We start from the raw sequence: 19,954 nt of genomic DNA, 5'->3' as shown, positions 1-19,954 counted from the left end.
TACCCGGCCTGTCTATGGTTGGCCTTGGGGTGTTGTGTATCGTGTCCGGAAACTTGTACGTATGCAGTTCACCGTATCACACTTCACTGTGAAATGTTGCATCGGAAATATATGGCCGTATATTAAAGACCGTCCAACCTCTTTGTGTCGTATAGTGCTGACATAGAATTAAACACGATTCTGTCGGTAGACAGGAAGCCAGCAGAAAACATATTTTTAAAATAGCCGATATACTGGAATATTTGTTTGTTTAGGTTAGGTTTTCATTCTTGAATTCATGAATTTTGCCAAAATCAGCTATGAAAATTGAATTAATGTTCATATTGAATCTAATAAAATTGGAGACCGTATAGTATACTGTGATCTCTTTCGGATAAGAAAGCTCACGGCAAATTGTGCCACGGTGAAATGTTTACGTACAATTTACATTTAACCGTTGTGTATATGCACAACCCATACACCCACGATGGCCGCGTGGCTTAAGGGCCGGTCTATAGTGTCGAGGGTCCTAGGTTCGAATCCTGGGTCTGGCAAGTACACAAATTGTTTTTCAATTTGTGTATGAGTCAGAGTACGGACCTAATAGGTTGAGCAAGTGGCTGACATCCATTTCTCGTAAAAATAAAAATCTGTTAATACAAACCTCCACTCTGTGGAGGCCCATATGATCCTATTAGGATCGGACATGGTCAAAAGAAAGAAGAATATGCACAACGCGTCAGTAGCGACAAAATATAACAAAAGATTATGATATTTTTGTTTTCCTCGATATTCTCAAATATGTATTACATCCTTCAGCCATCGATACTAAAACAACTTAATCAATATAAAATAACTACACCATAATAATATTATAAAAATGTGTTGTAATATCAGTGCATAGTTTAACTCTTCTGTTCAAATCCTTCGAGGTCAACCGGTGTGAGTAGATGAACAATCAACAAGATCGTCTCTGGGAGGCAATAAATAGCAGGTCTACACCAGGTTTAGTTTGGTCTCTCTGCTGCTTTGTCCTGCTGCAGTAGTGTCTCTAATAAGAAGAACAGAAACCTCCATCATGAATAAATTGGTTACTTTCCTTTTCGTCATTTGCGTCAGTATTGTTAGAGCGGTAAGTACCTACCATATTTGTTTAATGGTCAGATAACTATTTTTTAAGACAATATAAATTAGACATTTTCTTTGTAGTGGTTTAGATAATCGGTATTATTATTTTTAATGTGACTTTTCAAGACAATGTATGCCAACGTATTGTACACAAAGTTAAAATAATATAAGTACTTAATAATTCTATATTATCGAAATATCCCATTTTTTTGTAAATGGTTGATAGATTATCAATGTTATATTTTTTCACATGATAATAACAAAAATAATTTAAAAAAAAACACATAGTGAGATATTTAAATGATCCAACTAATCAATTAAAATATAACACAATATTTAGTATAATATAGTACATATACGTTCGACATTACTACACAATAATTATCAGAACAGGTTTCGTCCACATCAATGGGAAATTATCAACTGATATGAACTATAAATACCTACAATCTTACTTCAATGTATACTAACAAAATGTATTATAAAGAAAATTATTCATTGAACATATTATTAATATGGACAATAATTAAATGCAAAAATCCAATAACTTCATTGTTCAAAACTAAATCAATTTAGAATTACAAAATTTACCTCGCCTTTCAGAAAACATTAATTTAATTACTATCCATATCATCAATTTATTTGTACGAGTACGTATAGTATTTTGTATCAGTTGATAAAAACTCATTGCATTGAAGCGAAACCGGTCATAATAATTATTAAAGTAAGTACCTATATGTAATAAGTACTAATTATTGTATTTTATTTTAATTAATATAATATTTGCATAAAAAATTGACAATTAATACAATTAAAGAAAAAACACAACATTAAATAGAGATGACGAAGTAGGTACCTACTAACAATTAAAAATATTAATTAAAATTCAATTTCATTTTAAGTCAATTTAATTTAAATGTTGACATCGTAATATATATTTTTAATAGCGATTTTATCAGAAAATATATTGTTTTCCGCAAAAAACAACAAACTGGAAAGGAATGCTTGTGTTTTTTTTAATCCATTGGTATTTCATTCATACAAAAATGAGATTTATTTCAGCAAACCACTTAATACGACCCAGTTTTGGTATTTTAAAAAGAAAAATAATTCTACACAAATGTATAATTGAAGGTATCAATTTCAAATTCGGTAACCCCCACATATATTTTAGTCATATTTTTTAAGAATGGTGTTCTTTTCATACCTATGTATTTTTTATTACTAGTAAACTTGGGTTAAAATCGTACAATGTGTACAAAGTTGGTAACATCCAGCAGCCATATTTTATGTCATACATCATTTTTTTATATAATAACAACATATAGAATAACATCAAATTTGGGATCATCGTATTTTACCATTCGTAGGTATTTATTATTTATTAATAGTAATACGTTTATGTACCTATCAAATTTAATAAACTATTCTAGTTATTATTATACGACAAGAGGATCTTCGAGCGAATATCCTTGTATAGGTTATAGAGATAATAGACTTTGCAACTAGTACCCTAAATTATTTTTACAAAAAAAAGTTGTCTTCTTATGTCACTAGAATTTGATAATTAGAATAACACAAAATGTGGCAAAAGTTGAATTGCTAAGCGGTTGTATTAGGTAGGTACCTATTTTCAATGAGTTTTGGATTAATTATAAATTGGATAACAATAACCACATATTATTATTTAGCTAATTTATTTGATGCAGTCTGGCAAAACGTGACTTATTTTATAAAATCATATCGTAATAGCAATAATATTTATGTTAGTCTTTTACGTGGGTCATTTTGTCATTGAGGAATCCCTCTCTAAATGAGTAATTTTGAATTTTTATCAACGTGTAATATTTATTTATTAAAAAATAAATATTTTGCAATACCCACACAAATTCCAGAGTACAATAATTAACCGCAGTTACGCGGCGTGTGTGACCGGCTGATTGATATCCGTGCAAACAATAGACGACACAATCGAAAGTTTTTTTTTAAATTCTTATTGTAAAAATTATTTTATGTTTGTTCTTTGTTCACAGAATGTGGCTTCCGGAAAGGCAACCACAGTCAAGCTAAACGACGGCAAGGATTTTCCAGTCCTGGGCTTGGGAACATGGCTGGTAAATTACATTATTCTATTACTTTAATTATCTTCATTTTTTAATTAACACTGAATATAATATGATTTAATTTATAATATACGGTTTATTGAACATATATATTTCTAAAAAAAACTCAGAAACATACCTATGCAGTATACACTAACAAACCATGTAGGATTTGAAAAAAGTATTTCACTGTCCGGATGAGTGCATTCATCTATTAAACTGTCGATCAATATCTCATTATTGCGAATAATTACTAATTCCAACAAAAAATTCAACTTAGAGAATATAAAATTCTCAAATCAAAATTGAGAAATAATAATTACAGAAGTATATTTCCAATCATAATATTATGCACACCCTATGCACATTAATTAAGCCATAATAATTGTATGTATGTATAGTATAGGTCCCTAAATACACATCTAGTTTTATAAATTGCCACCTATAGGTCTACCATCGTAAATTGGCAGCCGGTCGAATTTGAAACTAAAACTGTCTATCGAGGATAAATTTGTCACAAATGCCATTTAATTTTACAACATGTTTCTCGAATTATGGATTGCGCTTGCTATTATTTAGCTCTCATGGCGTCAAAATATCAAAATCACATTATATTTAGTGTTGATAAATAAAATATACCTACCTAATAAAAAAAAGAGATCAACAAGTGAAAAAAGCTTTTTCCTTAAATAAGGAATGTACCTAATACATAATTTTATATTTGATATAGTATTTTATAATCGAATGAGTGTTTGTTGCTAATTTAGGTAGGTACGCTATTTTTCTTGTTCGCAAGATTTTTATTGTTTGTACATTTGAAAACATAAAGAGCATTTTAGATTATTAATAAACGAATGTGACCTTTTAATATTTGACATTATTCGATAGCTACTTAGCACCAATTATTTGGTAAGTATTTAAAGTAAGCTATATTTTAATATAATCAACAACGAATTATGTCTCCACGAAGAAATTAATGTAGACATCCGAAAATAACTCCGGGCGATTGGGCGTTATGACAAATTTATTCCAGACTGAGTCAAATGTTTACATTTTGAAACGTCAGTGTGCAGGATTCGGGGTAAGTATATATTTTGTTTTTGAAAATACAGAAGAAATAAGTATAGTGCATAATGGCAAGTAGTTCTAAAACAGCTCGTGGAAATGTCATAGACATCATTCTAAAAGTATGGCAATTCTGCGATGACGAAAAGGACAAAACGAAATGATTATTTATATCGATAATGGAATACAACGGCAAGTCGCCATGACAGTTGTTCAGTGTTACCAAGTTGCATTTATATTACAACGCAAGTAATTTCTTATTTTTGTTAGTTTTGTTCAAAGTTATGATATAAATAAAAATTAATGTCGGATAGCAATATAAATGAATACTTACTTATTATTTGTGTATGTAAACGGATTTATGAAGAAATTTAGTGTATTAATTAAACTGACATTTACAAGTTTGAATTCCATAATATGACCTCGACTGGTTTTATTTTTACTGTAAATGGTCCTAAGAGTGACACAGAATCGGATGATAGTCTATCTGGAATTGAACCATTATAGTAGTTATATAATTTCTACATTGTTTGTGTAATTTATAGTTATCGGGTTTCATTTAAAATTCCATTTATGTTGATACTATTTTACTGTCTTTAGAGTTAATTTAATTTACTTTCGCTTTTTTATTATATTTTTTTCCATGACTAAAATATACACAATACTACTTTATATTTTCCAATTTCTGATTTTTCCAACTATGCATTTCTTCCTCATGGTTATAAAAGAAGTAACACGTTTTTATTTTGATTGTGTTAATTTTTTATTTTAATAATATTTGTACCTATATCTACTACCAATAAAAAATTATAAATTACCATTTTTTGTTAGTTATGGCAACATTCTCAATGTCATACTAGCGCCCTCGCTGAAATGCCAATTTATGATGGTAGATCTATAATATAGACATTATCTAATAAGTTAGTTGTTTATAATTTAATTTTAAATTGCAGACCAAAAAAAAAGCTATAGGTATCAATTGAAATTAAATTTTAAATAAAATAATTATAGTTTGTCAATTTATGGCTACGGCCGTATGTTGTAGCTTAACCACTAGGGAATGACAAAAGAAATGGCGTATTTCAAAAAAACACTACCTTATTCTTAGGTCAATAATTATTATAAAGCAATCATTATTCATAAGATGTTTATCACACTTGAATGGTCAAAGACATAGCTTATAATAAGTATCTTTAGAATCATCTTCAAATGTGTTAATCTTGCCGATTTTTTAAATAATAAAATGCCTAATTCTTGTCAAATTTGGGATCACAGAGATTATCAATATAATTTTTTATCGTAAATATTTAACTATAATAATGTCGACATAAATTATACTGATGGTTTTATAAATGCGTTTAAAAATTAATAAATGTAAAAAATCTTAACACCACTGCACATTTATGTACTGAAATATGACTATATTCTAAAACATTAGAGCGAGAGGTTTAAAAGAATACTATTTTATATAATAAAAATACTTTATGCAGTCATCAAATGTTTAAAATAAATATTAAGGATAATGAGGCTTCAAAATTATATAAATAGATTATCTACAACGTTTAAGGAGTGTCCAGGATCATGGTTTGAAAATACAATAAAAACTCAATTTTGACCTTCGACGAGCATGTCCCCCCTTTTGTTAACATGTATACCTTTGTAATATAAAGACGTTATAAATAAATTTGGCTCACTATCTAACTCCGTCTATAAGTTTCGTTGGTAATATATACCTAATTACCTACCTTGATTTAATTACAAAGGCAACCACTCTACCTTGGCGAAGGTTCGAATACCCCAAAAGCACGTTTATATTAGGTTTGATTCGCATGAACCATAACGCTCTGGGGAGCTAGAGCATTCGCCGGACAGTTAAAATATATAATGTTTGAGTCCCACATGTCCTAACTTTTTTTTCTATGATTTTTTTCTAATACGTATGTTTCCTAAAGTATTTCACAATGACATAGGTATTTTTTAATTTAGAAATAAAATATATAACTAGGTACAAAGATAATAATATCAGTTATAAAGTTGAACTCAAATTAAGTAGGTATCAACGCTTATCGCTATGCGGTTGTTTGTGCAACTCTTACTCTTTTATTAAACTTAACGTAAATCTTGATGTGTGAGAACATCCGATTATAAAGGTGAATGACCAATAGATTATTATTATTAACCAATACTTTTCCTTGGCGTTTTGATTATTTACGGGTCTAAAAAACCAGTTTAGTTTGAATTTACATAGGTAATAAAAAAAATATCGCAACATTATTTTAGTATATTTTTTTCATTCGATCTTGTTATTCGGTTGCGTAACCAAGAGAACCTTTGCTTATCCAGCGGCGGTTTTACTAGTACTTTGAGTGCGCACATGAGTAGGTCCCGCGCTGACAAGGGCCCCCATATTAAAAAATATATAAATACCTACTAAAATAACGGTCGTTCCAAAACATGTTATTTCTCTGAAACAGTAAAAACCGTAATATGTCGACAAGAATTAATACATCAATCTATATCTTCTTTTAGAGACATGTAGTTAGAACTCCGGCATACTGCTAATTTCCATATTTGACAATAGATGACTTAAATGAACACATGATAGAATATGGCTAATGGAACCTTTTCCTACCAGAAAGTCATTTTAGGCCAAAATGTCAGTTAGAACCTTTTCAAAGTAAGGTAACGAAATTGACGAAAATATTTGGATAACATTTAAAATTAGGGAAGAAGGTAGGTATAATATAAATATATTTCGCAAATCTGCATGTGTCTTTACTGGTTACCAAAGTCGAAGGTCAACGGAAATACTGTTAAACCTTTATACATTTTATATCCACGTTCAATAACGAATATATCGATATTGTCTGATTTTCAAAACCGATATTTCAGTAATGAAAAATACTGGGATACCGGTATTGCAATGCCTAACTGTAATGTCTCGTTTCTTTGCCGTTCAGATTTAGATTCCGTGACAGCCCTCGAAATAGAAGATTATACCAATCGGAGCGTTGGCTGATCTTACAAAAACCTTTTCAAACTTATATAATAACTATATTATGCATACCTATTATATAGAATAATGTACCTGCCAAGCTCAGACATTCAAGTGGAATAACTGTCTTTAAACTAGTGATGTGCAAGAATAGGACATACTGTCGGTACAGCAGACAAAAAATGAGGTTAACATCACGTTCTAAATACCTAATCTAAATAATATTATTTTTTACTATGATTCCGACAAGTTTCATATATCTTATTGTTATAAATGCCATTTAATTTTACAACATGTTTCTCGAATTATGGATTGCATAATATTTGTACAGATATCTACTACCAATAATAAATTATAAATTACTATTTTTTTGTTAGTTATGGTAAAATTCTCAATGTCATACTAGCGCCCTCGCTGAAACGCCAATTTATGATGGTAGATCTATAGCAGTGTAAACCATCCATTTTATCGGCTTGGCCTCAGTATTTCGTTTTAGTATATCGATTGTATAACTTATGTCGCTATGATATAAATATTGAGATTTAAATAAAACAGTGTTTTCTGTGGAGAAAACGTAGCGTCACGCCGGCGAGTCTATAGCTTAGCGGTGTGTCACGTTGCGACCCGCCGGCGAGTCCGTAGCATGGAAGTGGTATAATGTCTTCAACGAATGCACACTTTACAAAAGTTTTTTTTAATTGTCAGATCGTATTTGAAATATATAAAAAAATCTTTTTAGTGATTCAGACAAGTATTGTTTAATTTAAAACACCTTTTTTATAAACAAAAACGTATTTAGGTATACACACGTTACACACATTTTTAGGTTATGTATTGTATTATAGTAAAGGCCATAGACAAGATGTAATATTAATTAAAATAACTATTAAATCCAGAATCTGGATTATAATACAATTAGGTACATTAATATAATTATTGTTACCAAGTCTATGGTCAGTATCATAAACTAATGTCAGTATTTTAATAATAATATGACAAAATATGAAGAGTCTGATTAAAAGAAAATGCAATATATTATATAAATGTATCTATTGTTTAAAAATAATAACTATAATAAAATTATAACACCGGTTTTTAGAATTTGGTTAATATAATTACAATAAAGGTGATAATGCTATAAATTCCCGATGCTTTTAGTCGGGTCTGCCGAACGGTTCGGTTCGAACGGATTCGGTTAAATGTTAAATGAACATTGACATTGGAAACACTATTCTAACGCCATTACAATAAAGGTGATATTGCTATAAATTCCCGATGCATGATATCGCATAATGGAAATGGCGCGACATCTACCTATACATGTGCGAATGTCGCTGTGCATGAACCACATTCTATTACATTCGCTTTGCAATTCGGATAATAGATGTCTCTATGAAATCACATTTTTTGATGTGATCCCCCTTAAAATGTATATTGCATTTACGTTATATTCTGTCGCCAGATGCCCCTGGTATCATTAATCCCCATTGTCTTCATAACATTACTTATAATAATAAATATAAGTAACATAAAATAGTGTGTGTGTTTGTTTGTTCCTTCCAATTTTGAATTTTTACTATATATTATTAAGGTACAGTTAGCATTATTTAAGGCTATACCTCTGTTGAGGCATGGTCTAAAAAGATCGTGGCTAGGCGATGCGCGGATTGCGGGTCGCGAGTGCAAATGACGCATGCCGAACGAAATATAATTTGTCATATTATGTATCCAACATGCGTCCATTTAATGTTCTGTTTATTGTTCTATTAGTAACAATAATAATATATTCATTGACATGTTTTCTTTTTCAAGTAAATGGGTAACGTTTTTATTCATCTTTGCACGATTTAAGAATTAATACCCCTGTCGCCATCACGAAACAAATTGACGTATTGACACCTCGACGTACGCTCTCCGAATGCCAGCGAGTCAAAAATTTCATCGCACCTATAGTTGAAAATTATTTGCCGTTTCACTGATGTATCGTTTTAAGATTAATTTTACTGTTGTTGGAATAATAATTATTAGGTTCATTTGGGATATTGTATACCTACTTGAAAAATCGAATGGTCTGGGTACGTTATTATTGCTATGTAAGATAAATTTAATATTATATTATTATATTGATCTCCAAAGCGTCCTCGGTGTGGCTGGATACTTCACAAATAACCAACACTGGCGATTTATTCCAACCAGTGTTGCCATATTTTAAAAGTGGAATTATAGTACAGAGCCTCCAAAATTATAGTATTTGGAGATAAAATATAGTACGCGTTGTCATCTGTTGAAAATGAAAATTTTCCCTATTTTTCATAGTCGGCTCGTTTTTATTAGGAAAAATATTTCGTCGCGGGCCGCAGGTTCCCAAATTTTCATGGTCGGCTTGTTTTTTTTTAGAAAAAATATTTCGTCGCGGGCCGCAGGTACCCGATTTTTTATAGTCGGCTTGTTTTTTTTAGGAAAAAAATTTCGTCGCGGGCCGCAAGTTCCCGATTTTTCGTGGTCGGCTTGTTTTTTTTGGGAAAAATTTCGCCGCGGGCCGCAGATTTCCAAATTTTCGAAGACCACTCGATTGCGAAATGGCAAATGCAGAATTATAGTACTTTTATATAAAATTATAGTACGATTTTCAAAATTATAGTATTTTGGGCATACTATACCTATTTTATATCGTACATAGTACGCGGACCAAAATTATAGTACAAATACTATAATTATAGTACGGTTGGCAACACTGATTCCAACACTATATTGTAATAATCAGTAGACATACTTCCCCGCCTGGCGCTGCTTGACATTAGAGCATTTTTATTTTCCGTAGCTGCAATATAAAAAAAATGTAATTAACTTTTGTTTCTTCAATAAAATGCTACTGAAATGATACTTCATGATTTTAACATTATAATAACTGTAGCCAATACTCTGCAATATGCTCAGAATTCAGGTAATAATAATGTGAAATCCCAATTTCAAGCAATGTAGAGCGCCTCTTAAGCAGTAAACAGTTTCTAATATTAACGAGAGATGGCAGTATTACTCATTTTATAAAGTAAATTGTAAAATTATTATAATATTGAAACCAAATAATTATTGTAGGTATTATACCAAACAATTTAATTCGAACGACGTTGCTATCCGTAATAAAAATGAACTTAATAAATACAAATACTATAATAATGTTAGACACAGTAAGAATAGTAAGACACAACATAATTACAATAATTTATTATTGGTATACAAGTAGGTACCTACATACTATTACGCAGTGGCGCACTCAGGATTTAATATTGGGGGGCCCAAAGAGGAGAAAGTAAATTAGTCCCAAAGGCTCTTTTTCTTCTTCATATAATTATTTTTACATATTTTCACAATACACGGCTGCACATTTGTACAGTTTCTCCTAGTTTTTACTAAATTGGAGGCATAGTGGCAGTAACCGTTGAACGTGTCATCAGCGATAGGCGGATTGGAAGTGACTAACAGCGACCATGCTGGACATGTGCGCCTAGTATGCTAAAACATTACTCAAATAATATCGGCTGTGCTACCCGCTTGGTCTAGAGAGCTACAATATTTATGCTGAATACCACTGAAAAAAATGTTTTTGATTTACACCACCACCGACTATAGTGGGTGTAGTCGTTCTTTTCGCCGAATGTTTATCGTCAATTTATGGTTTATTAATATTCAGGTTTCAAATTTTAATTGAAAATGGTCAAAAAAAAGTATTATTGCATTTAATTTATACACAAACCAAAACCTACAATACAGCCAAATTTCTCGTTTATCGGTATTTTGTCTATTGCACTCGGTATACCTACACCATGGCCCCGCCCCACAAACCCCTTAAACGGGCCCTCAGGCTAGGATATTTGACTGGCCCCCTACCTACCGCCAAGATTAAAGGCAGTGTGAAACACTACATTAACGTTTTTCAAATTGTGTTTTAGTTACAATTAAGGGTACTTATACGGTGAATTATTATCGATTTTTAATACATCTAATTTAATAATGGAGCTGTCAAGTATCGACACATAATAATCAGAAAATATATTGCACAATTATATAATTTAAAATATTCATGGTCATGAAGTATAATAGCGCCGCAGCCGACTTTTTTTTTACTATTAAAGCTAATTTATGATGTGTGTTTATCTCATTTATCTGATCAACCCGACACGCCGGGCCCCCCACAGCCCGGGGCCCCAGGCTAGAGCCCTGTCAGGCCTCCCCAGCCATGACCTACACCACTCCGGAATTCGGATGGACACTGAAAATTTTTAGACAGTTCCATTAGGGATTGGGTTTCTAAAAAAAACCCGATATAAGTGTTTCGAATTTTTTTTGTTAGAAATTAAAATCTAAGAAATTTTTCTAAAATGGGTACTGGGGAATTATAAATCATTTTTTTTGCCGTGCTTTTATTTGTCTAAGCCTAAGGTATAGTTTATTGGCTTTCAATTCCAATGCATAAAATCATTCTGATAATTTGCATGTTTGGGGGGTATTGCTATTACGCCATTGCAGTGTGAATTTTTTCAAGTACCTATTACGTAAACCACCCGTGGCAGTTTAGTGTCATTTCAAAGGGAATAAAATATTTGCATAATATTATGGAGTAGGTAGCTACTCGTAGTAACGAACTTATTTATTAAATCCAACCTGGCCATGATCCTCAAGATCCTGATGATTCTTTTTCATTATGAAAATTAGTGCCCAGTTATCCGCGGAGGGATTTAAATCCCTTATTTATCCTAAGGGCCAAGACAATTCTAGGCATGAAAAGTGCGGAGATTCGTCTTATTGTAATGTATTGATATCTTTCCAGGGGAATGCGCATACATTTTTGGATACCTCATAAATACTTAATTAATACAATGTATTTCCATCAAGAATTGAACCATTAAAAAATAATTAATGCAGTACGGCAAACCTTACTGTCTCGTACAAAAAATAAAAAAGATTAGCGTTACAGAACATTTGGTCAACCTTTTAAAATTTGCTTAAAATAATAAAGCGTCAATTAAATTGAGCTACTTTACGAGCTGTTTGTTGGCGAATTTACAATCTGCCTGTAAAGTCGCCCAGTGTAATCATCGAACAAGCTAACAAGCAGATTGTAAACACTCTACCGAGAAAAGTTGAAACCCGGTCAACTTTACACGCTACACGCCGGCGTGTGGGCTTACTGCGTCTGCGCAGTAGAGCGCAGTAGCAACCTCCCGGTAAAAAAACGAACTACGTTCTGTCAAAATAGTCGCTGGCTTGTGGCATTTCAGCGAATGGAAAGTTTTGTGTGTCATCATCATAATCGCAGTAGCTGAATCGCCCGCTATTAAATTCGCCAACAAACAACTCGTAAAGTAGCTCAATGTAATTGACGCATAACTGTATTATTGACAATATCCCTTTGAATCGGGTGAAACCGATCATGATTATTAATTACACCTTATGTTTATACTAGAACTAGATAATACTAAGTACTTGAACATATTTTGAACAAATGTTTGTTTCAATGTTAAAATTCTCCAAATATTAATTGTTTATAATATGTTGAGTGATCAATTAACCTTTGCAATGTTGGGCTTATGCAGTACCGTGTTAAGTACACTCTTTTAATGTGTTCATTTCATTTTAATATGATATTGTAGAATGGAATTCTAAAAGGTAAATGCTATATCAATCCACTGTATTGTTATTGGTGGATCTCTACCAACATAGTACACACTTTATCATGAATGTGTTTGGTCTTGTTTACAGAATGGTAGCAGTGCTGATGATAGTCAAAAAGCTGTGGAAGCAGCTCTGGCTGCAGGATATCGTCACATTGACACAGCTTCCATCTACGGCACTGAGAAACAAGTCGGCAGTGGACTTAAAGCCAAGATTGATGATGGAACTGTTAAAAGAGAAGACGTCTTTATCACCACTAAGGTAAAAGTTGAATAGTGATGTCAATTAATATTCTCTTCCCATTGGGTATATTATTCATTATTTTATAATATACTACCTGAAGTACCCGGCTTCGCACAGGGTCGCTTCGTGGGTATATTTATCTTAGATATTTAAAAAATAATAAGAGGTAATTGTTTTTAAATATTAAAATATCTGTGTTATACAATATGGCAATATGAAAATAATTCTAATAGGAGTAAATGTCAAACAAAAGACCACTAAATTAAAATCGAATCCAAAATATGCAAACGTTATTAATGTTATTAATATGTAGTAAAAAAAATCAAAACTGCATGGAACGAACAAACAATAAACGTTGTATTTTATATACTTAATATTAAGTTACCTCTATTTTTCAATACAGACAGTGGTACATTCAGTAACGTGGAGACTCAACGCAAAAAAATGACCTATCAAGCTTAAATTTTCCAAATAAATCCATGCATTCGACCAAATTATTGTTTTTATATCATTTTTTTATAAATAAGACACAAATGGTTTGATTGCACTTGTACCTATACATTTATTCAAGTAAGTAAGTAGACTCCTTTTTTACAGATCACAATAAACACAATTTTTCACACTACCAATTCAGTATTTAGCAAATAGGTAGCTTTCGTGACTTTATATTCATTGCATATGTTATACCAACTATTCCGACCATGTCCGATCCTAATAGGATCATATGGGCCTCCACAGAGTCGAGGTTTGTATTAACAGATTTTGTTTTTTACGAGAAATGGATGTCAGCCACTTGCTCAACCTATTAGGTCCATACCCTGACTCACACACAAATTTAATTGAAAAATAATATGTGTAGGTACTTGCCAGACCCAGGATTAGAACTTGGGACCCACGGCGTTATAGTCCAACGCTTAAGCCGCGCGACCACGGTGGGCGATATTGTGACTAATTATATTGTAATAAATACCTACGAATATATTTTTAATATTTTCTTATAATTTAATAACTGTTCTAATGGTTTGAAAAATTCGGAGGCCCCCTTTCAATTTTTCTGACGAATCGGTCGCGTCTTTTGCGTCGAAGAAAATCTCCGCTGAAAATAGAATTTATAGTATTGTACAAGTGAAGATTATTGACGTAAACTAGGACATTAGGATTTTTAGGAATAAAGTATCGATTCAGTTATGTTATTTTTGTATATTAATAAGTTATCTAATTAAATTTCAGCTGTGGAACGATAAACACGCCCAAGACCAAGTAATTCCAGCCCTCAAACAATCCCTCAAGAATCTTGGATTGGACTATGTAGACCTTTACCTCATCCATTGGCCAATTAGCTTTTATGTAAGTATTTTCTAGTATTATCTAACAATAGACCATGCACCAGTAATAGTAGTTACTGTAAGTGAGAACAGCATACCCAGTCCCGCCTTTTTTTAATACCGCGTTTTGGGAGTTAGCATTTTTATAAATCTGTAATACCATAATTGGAACAATAGAGAAAGATACTTACATTTTGTTACCTATCGAAATATATATCTGTTTTTAAAACTAAAGAAATTGATTTATATTGAAATAAAAAAAATTGACAATCTCGTTATCCCGAGTAGATAAAACTGCATCCCAGAATATATCGAATAAGTAATTAAAATGACTTCAATTGTTAAACATCCCTCTATCCGATATAATGGATCAGAAATATATATTTGTTTTTACAACAAAAGAAATAGTTTTACATTGAGATAAAAAAAGTTGCCAATCTCGTCATACCGAGGAGATATAACTGCATTCCAGAATATATCGAATTAGTAATAATGACTTCACTTGTTAAACATCCTTCTTTCTGATATAATGGATCTTGAAAGGAAAAAAATATAAATTATTTAAGTTAAATGGAATATTGTTACTAAATTCGGTGATATTTTAATATGTTCAAGCGCCATGTTTAAAGACAGGCCAGCACTGCGCGGACGATACAAATATCCATTGTCCAAGCGCACACAATAACCTCTCGTGGGTCGCAATTACTCGTAGTCATAGGTACGAGTACCTCGCAAGTGGATTTTTCTGCAGGTTAAGTATCCATCTCTCGAATCGAAGCGAAGGGGTCGAGAATGTCTTCGACTAGCTATGGAATTTTCTAACATCATTACGGCAAATCAAACTAAAATTTCAGGTTGATATTTTTCCTGAATTCGACCCCCTCGCCCTGAACCATTATTATGTATAACAATGAAACAATATAAATAATATTGACTGACTTTTGTAAAATTATTAATATTAATTGTATGTAGGTAATCATCATCAGTCGGGGTCAATCCACTGCTGGATGAAAGCCTCCCCAAGCTTCTTCCAACTCTCTCGGTCTTGTGTCGTTCGCTGCCACGTATTTCCGCCGAACTTTATATGTATGTAGGTAACATGTTCTATTATTATCATTACAGGAAAATGGAACATTCAATAGTCTGGATTATGTAGATACATGGAAGGGCATGGAAGAGGCACAGGTGCAGGGTCTTGCCAAGTCAATCGGTGTCTCTAACTTCAATCAGAAGCAGCTAGAGAGGCTTCTTCAGTCCGCGAAGGTCAAGCCAGCAGTCAACCAAGTCGAAGTAAGCAAAATATTTTTGATGGATGGTTAATGTAAATTCTTGCTCTATCAGCTCTCTCTGAAACACTACGGTGGAGCTTTACTCGTACAAATTACAAAGGTTCAAAAACCATGAAATTTTAAATTGGCCATTGCTACTACGGTCAGCGACTATTAGTATACCTCGTTGGACAACATTTTGGGGAATAGGTACTTTCCTATCATAATGGGGCCAAGGAGCTGTAGTTTTCTGGTTTTGATACTAATAATGTACCATCATAAATTGATAAATTGTCAGGTGTTCGAATTTAGAAATAAGCACATCACAATATAAAAAGTATTGAATGATATGTCAAACGCTGGCATGTGGCGCCCTCACTCAGCGAACAACATATATATTGGTGGATCTATACCCAGAACTTCTCGGTCCGTTTCCATTCATTTGATAACGTCAACATTTGTCACCTGGTCCCTCAAGGAGTTTTAAATATGCAATCGTAATTATTTTTATCGAAATAAGTATGGAAAATCAAAAAGGTCTCGCAATCGTTGTTTTGAGTTTGTTTGAGGTTTCCAGCGTGTTTTATATAATGATAGACTCTTTCACTGTTATTAATATATACAAAAAAATAATTTAAATAATGTTTATAAACTTGGTTTACTGGTATTCTTTCCTGGAAGGTCATACTAATAGGTCAATTATTAGCACAGTGGTTATATAAAACATCGCGCGAGTTTGTGTGTGTTATGTATTTATACAGCTCACGGGAAAATATGGAATGTTTTCTTTTTATAATAGGTACAATAAAATGTTGGTCAAATAGATCAGTTATATTTTTGGTATTTCATCACATTTTTCTACGATGACTGAAGTAATAAAAAAGCTAATATTTTGTAAGTATTACTATAATTTAGATACTGTGCTAGTAGAATAACAATTATTATTAACCAGTTTTAAATTTGCAAATTATTTAATAAGATATATTATATAATTATATGTTTTACAATACGGCATTGAATATTTACAATTTATTTCGGAACGATAGTATATATGTGTAAGTATATAAACATAAACCATCATTAATGCGAAACTCATAAATATAACGAAGACGCTTTCAGCAGCTTATGAAAATAGCACTGTAAGCTTTTAGTGCATAATTTCTCTTACCGTAGCGCAGGACTTACCTTCTACAACTTCGATAGTAATATCTACATTTAAAATAGAGCTTTAAAAGTTCACTTTAACTTTTACATTTCGGTATAGAAAGCTTACATATTCAACTACCGGTTAACTACTTACTAGGCTGGCGATATTAACTTCCTTTTCCCGTTTATCTATAGTAACTTAATACATCGGTATATTATTAATCTCAAAATAATTTTCTATACACTTACTCGTTTTTCTAACGTTTGTAAACTGTATAGTTTATTATTTAGTTTTAGTCGGTAAGTTAAATAAAACCTTCCTTTACAAATAAAATACTAATTGTATAAAGTATATACCAAAGTAGCAACTTATTAAATTAACGTCACGTTACAAATAAAGTAAAATCATTAAATTATGTAGATATATAGAGCGAGTACCTAATTTAATCAAAACAGAATATTCAAATATATCAATAAATTAATAAAAAAAATCGGTATGTAGGTAAGTATAAATTTTGATTAAAAAAATGGTCTCCACGTCAATTAGATATAGATACATCCCATACACAGTATTATGCAGTTTTTATGTCATGTTTTTTTTTTTTTTTTTAAATAGATATGTAATTTTCTAGAAATCTAGATCAAGTAAATTTATATAAAATAAGGTATAGGTATACTTAATTTATTTCAATAAGTTCATAGAAAATCAAATACAGTTTTTTTGCAATTTTCTCCATTATAATAGAAATCGACAATCTGTTTGTGTGTATGTATACAAATATTAATAATTGCCATCTCTAAGATAGATACACGGATCTATATCAATTTTAGACTGCAATTGTTTTATGCGCAACATCTCAAACAAATATATTTATTAATTAATAGTGAAGGAAAACTTCATCCAATATCTTTATATTATTATTATTATATAGATTTTAGTTCTAATCTGAAGAGATAAATTGAATTTATATTAAAAAGAATTTGAAACGTGAAAATAGTCGTATCGTGTTCGCAAAAAACAGTATTGCCCTAATATTATTTAATCTTTTTTTATATCCAGGTTAACCCCAACTTGACCCAGAAGAAACTGATTGCATACTGCAAGGATAAGGGAATCCAGGTGGTAGCTTATTCTCCATTGGGATCCATGCCTGAATCAAGGTCCAAGGACCAAACTACGCCTGCTCCTCATTTGGACGATCCAATTCTTAAAGCTATGGGAGACAAGTATAAGAAGAGCACTGTTCAAATTGTCATCAGATACTTGGTAAGACTATTTTTATACATTTACATCATTAACGTTGGATTTTTTGAAAAGTCTATTATAACAACTGTGGTAATTAATTTTATATAGAGAGGTAAAAAGAGTGTGTTCCTTTATACATTATAAAATTGATTAAAGACCAAGCAAGAGTGTAGAAACCAAAGCCAAAGAAGACACAGTTTAGTTATCTCTGTGGTACCTACGATTTAGAAAACTTGCGAAGGGTAAAGGTACTTGACAATGCAATCGGTACGGTGTACTAAGATGAATTGCATCAGTTTAAAGGGGCGTTCATCCAGCATTGGATTTATCCAGAGTGATACAGATGATAAAAGTTCCATAACTAAATAAAACGGGGAGCATAAATTATATTAAGTACATTCATTAAGATTGTGTACCTACTTTAATTAAATACTAATTTTCAGATGCCCAATGGATATCCATAATATACCATCCTCACACGGGACCAATCGGTAAAATTAAGGGACTGTAATACTGGTATTACAAAACCAGGATTCCAGTATTTATTGATATCGAAATACCAGGGTTAAAAAAAATCTTGTACTTTCGGAATTAGATAAAACAGAAACGAAATGTATTTGAATAATATAAAAAAATAACAATTGGGTACGATGAAATGATTTTATGATGGTTAGATTTCGTTATCTTTAGTGACTAGTAGGCAGCATGTATCAATGATTAGCGATTTGCGAAACAAAATTGCCTAGTGGGTAATTTACCCAAATGCTTTCAGTCGTCGATTTTAGAAGTTGACAAGCGTACTTTTAGGTTTATCTGAATAACCGTTGGAAGAAGTCTGCTACCGGACTTGTTTACACGATGATAAAATCAAAAGACGAACACTCTACTCTTGATAAATTAAATTTTGTGAGGACATAGTTTAGTTGTACCTAATCACAATGAAATTGAAGATATTTGCAAGTCAGCATTAATAAGTGGATCAAATAGACGGTTAATAATATTATGCCATATTTACAGATCGACAGCGGCGTGGTTCCCATTCCAAAATCAGTCACACCTCACCGCATCCAACAAAACATTGACGTCTTCGACTTCAAGCTGACTCCAGAAGAGGTGAAGAAGATTGACGAATTCAACCTTGACAAGCGAGTCGTTGCGGTAGCAGTCTGGAAAGATAGCCCATACTTTCCCTTCGAATGAATCAACGTAACTCTTGTTCAAGCAACGAAAATGTTTTTATTACTGTTTAATAGTAGAGCACCGCATTTTGTAAAATTTGACTGATGTACTTTCTTTAAACGTATTTCGTTGTATGAATGAAATATTCCATCACGAAAATAAAGCATTACGTACCTACCTATTTTGATTTCCGATACTCGTTTCCATACATTATAATATATACGAGATAAGCCATGTTTTAAATAAGTAAAATTCCACATACTTATCATATTACTTTACTTTGGATTACTGTTGGACTATTTTGGATACTTACTGGATGGACCTAGCAGAAAAATTATAAGCTTGCAAGTTTATTTGAAGCAATCAATATGGCTGTGGCGCCTCTGTGTATTGGTCGCAGTGCACAATTTTAATACCACTGAACAATATAATATACCATTATATCCACCCTGGATAGTGGGTAAGTATTTACAGGTTTGATCGCAGAGTTTCAGGTTAGTATACTGCGATGTATGTTTGGGTGCAGGGCATGCGACATTTTAATGTCTCTACAACTTAGCGTACATACCTACTTTGGTTGTTTAAAATCTATTATAATATTATGT

General features: G+C 31.9%; 1 protein-coding gene across 1 annotated transcript; it reads left to right on the top strand.

Moving 5' to 3' along the window:
* Positions 1-993: 993 nt before the first annotated feature.
* Positions 994-19,530, top strand: LOC147064719 (aldo-keto reductase AKR2E4-like). Its single transcript, XM_085958011.1, has 7 exons — positions 994-1,111; positions 3,141-3,221; positions 13,030-13,203; positions 14,416-14,532; positions 15,633-15,800; positions 17,985-18,191; positions 19,188-19,530. The coding sequence occupies exons 1-7, from the start codon at positions 1,058-1,060 to the stop codon at positions 19,368-19,370; spliced, it is 984 nt and encodes a 327-aa protein (XP_085814137.1). The 5' UTR covers positions 994-1,057; the 3' UTR covers positions 19,371-19,530.
* The last annotated feature ends 424 nt before the right edge of the window (positions 19,531-19,954 follow it).

This window comes from Rhyacophila brunnea, unplaced genomic scaffold (genome assembly GCF_057557595.1).
Source record: "Rhyacophila brunnea isolate RB1 unplaced genomic scaffold, BYU_Rbru_1.0 scaffold_7, whole genome shotgun sequence".
Classification (NCBI taxonomy): domain Eukaryota; kingdom Metazoa; phylum Arthropoda; class Insecta; order Trichoptera; family Rhyacophilidae; genus Rhyacophila; species Rhyacophila brunnea.
The sequence above is the reverse complement of the archived record's forward strand: the minus strand, read 5'-3'. Positions and strand labels throughout refer to the sequence as shown.

Coding starts and splice junctions, on each gene's coding strand:
- LOC147064719 (XM_085958011.1), top strand. CDS start 1,058: ATGAATAAATTGGTTACTTTCCTTTTCGTCATTTGCGTCAGTATTGTT. Junction 3,222..13,029: donor TGGGCTTGGGAACATGGCTG/GTAAATTACATT, acceptor TCTTGTTTACAG/AATGGTAGCAGTGCTGATGA. Junction 14,533..15,632: donor ATTGGCCAATTAGCTTTTAT/GTAAGTATTTTC, acceptor TTATCATTACAG/GAAAATGGAACATTCAATAG.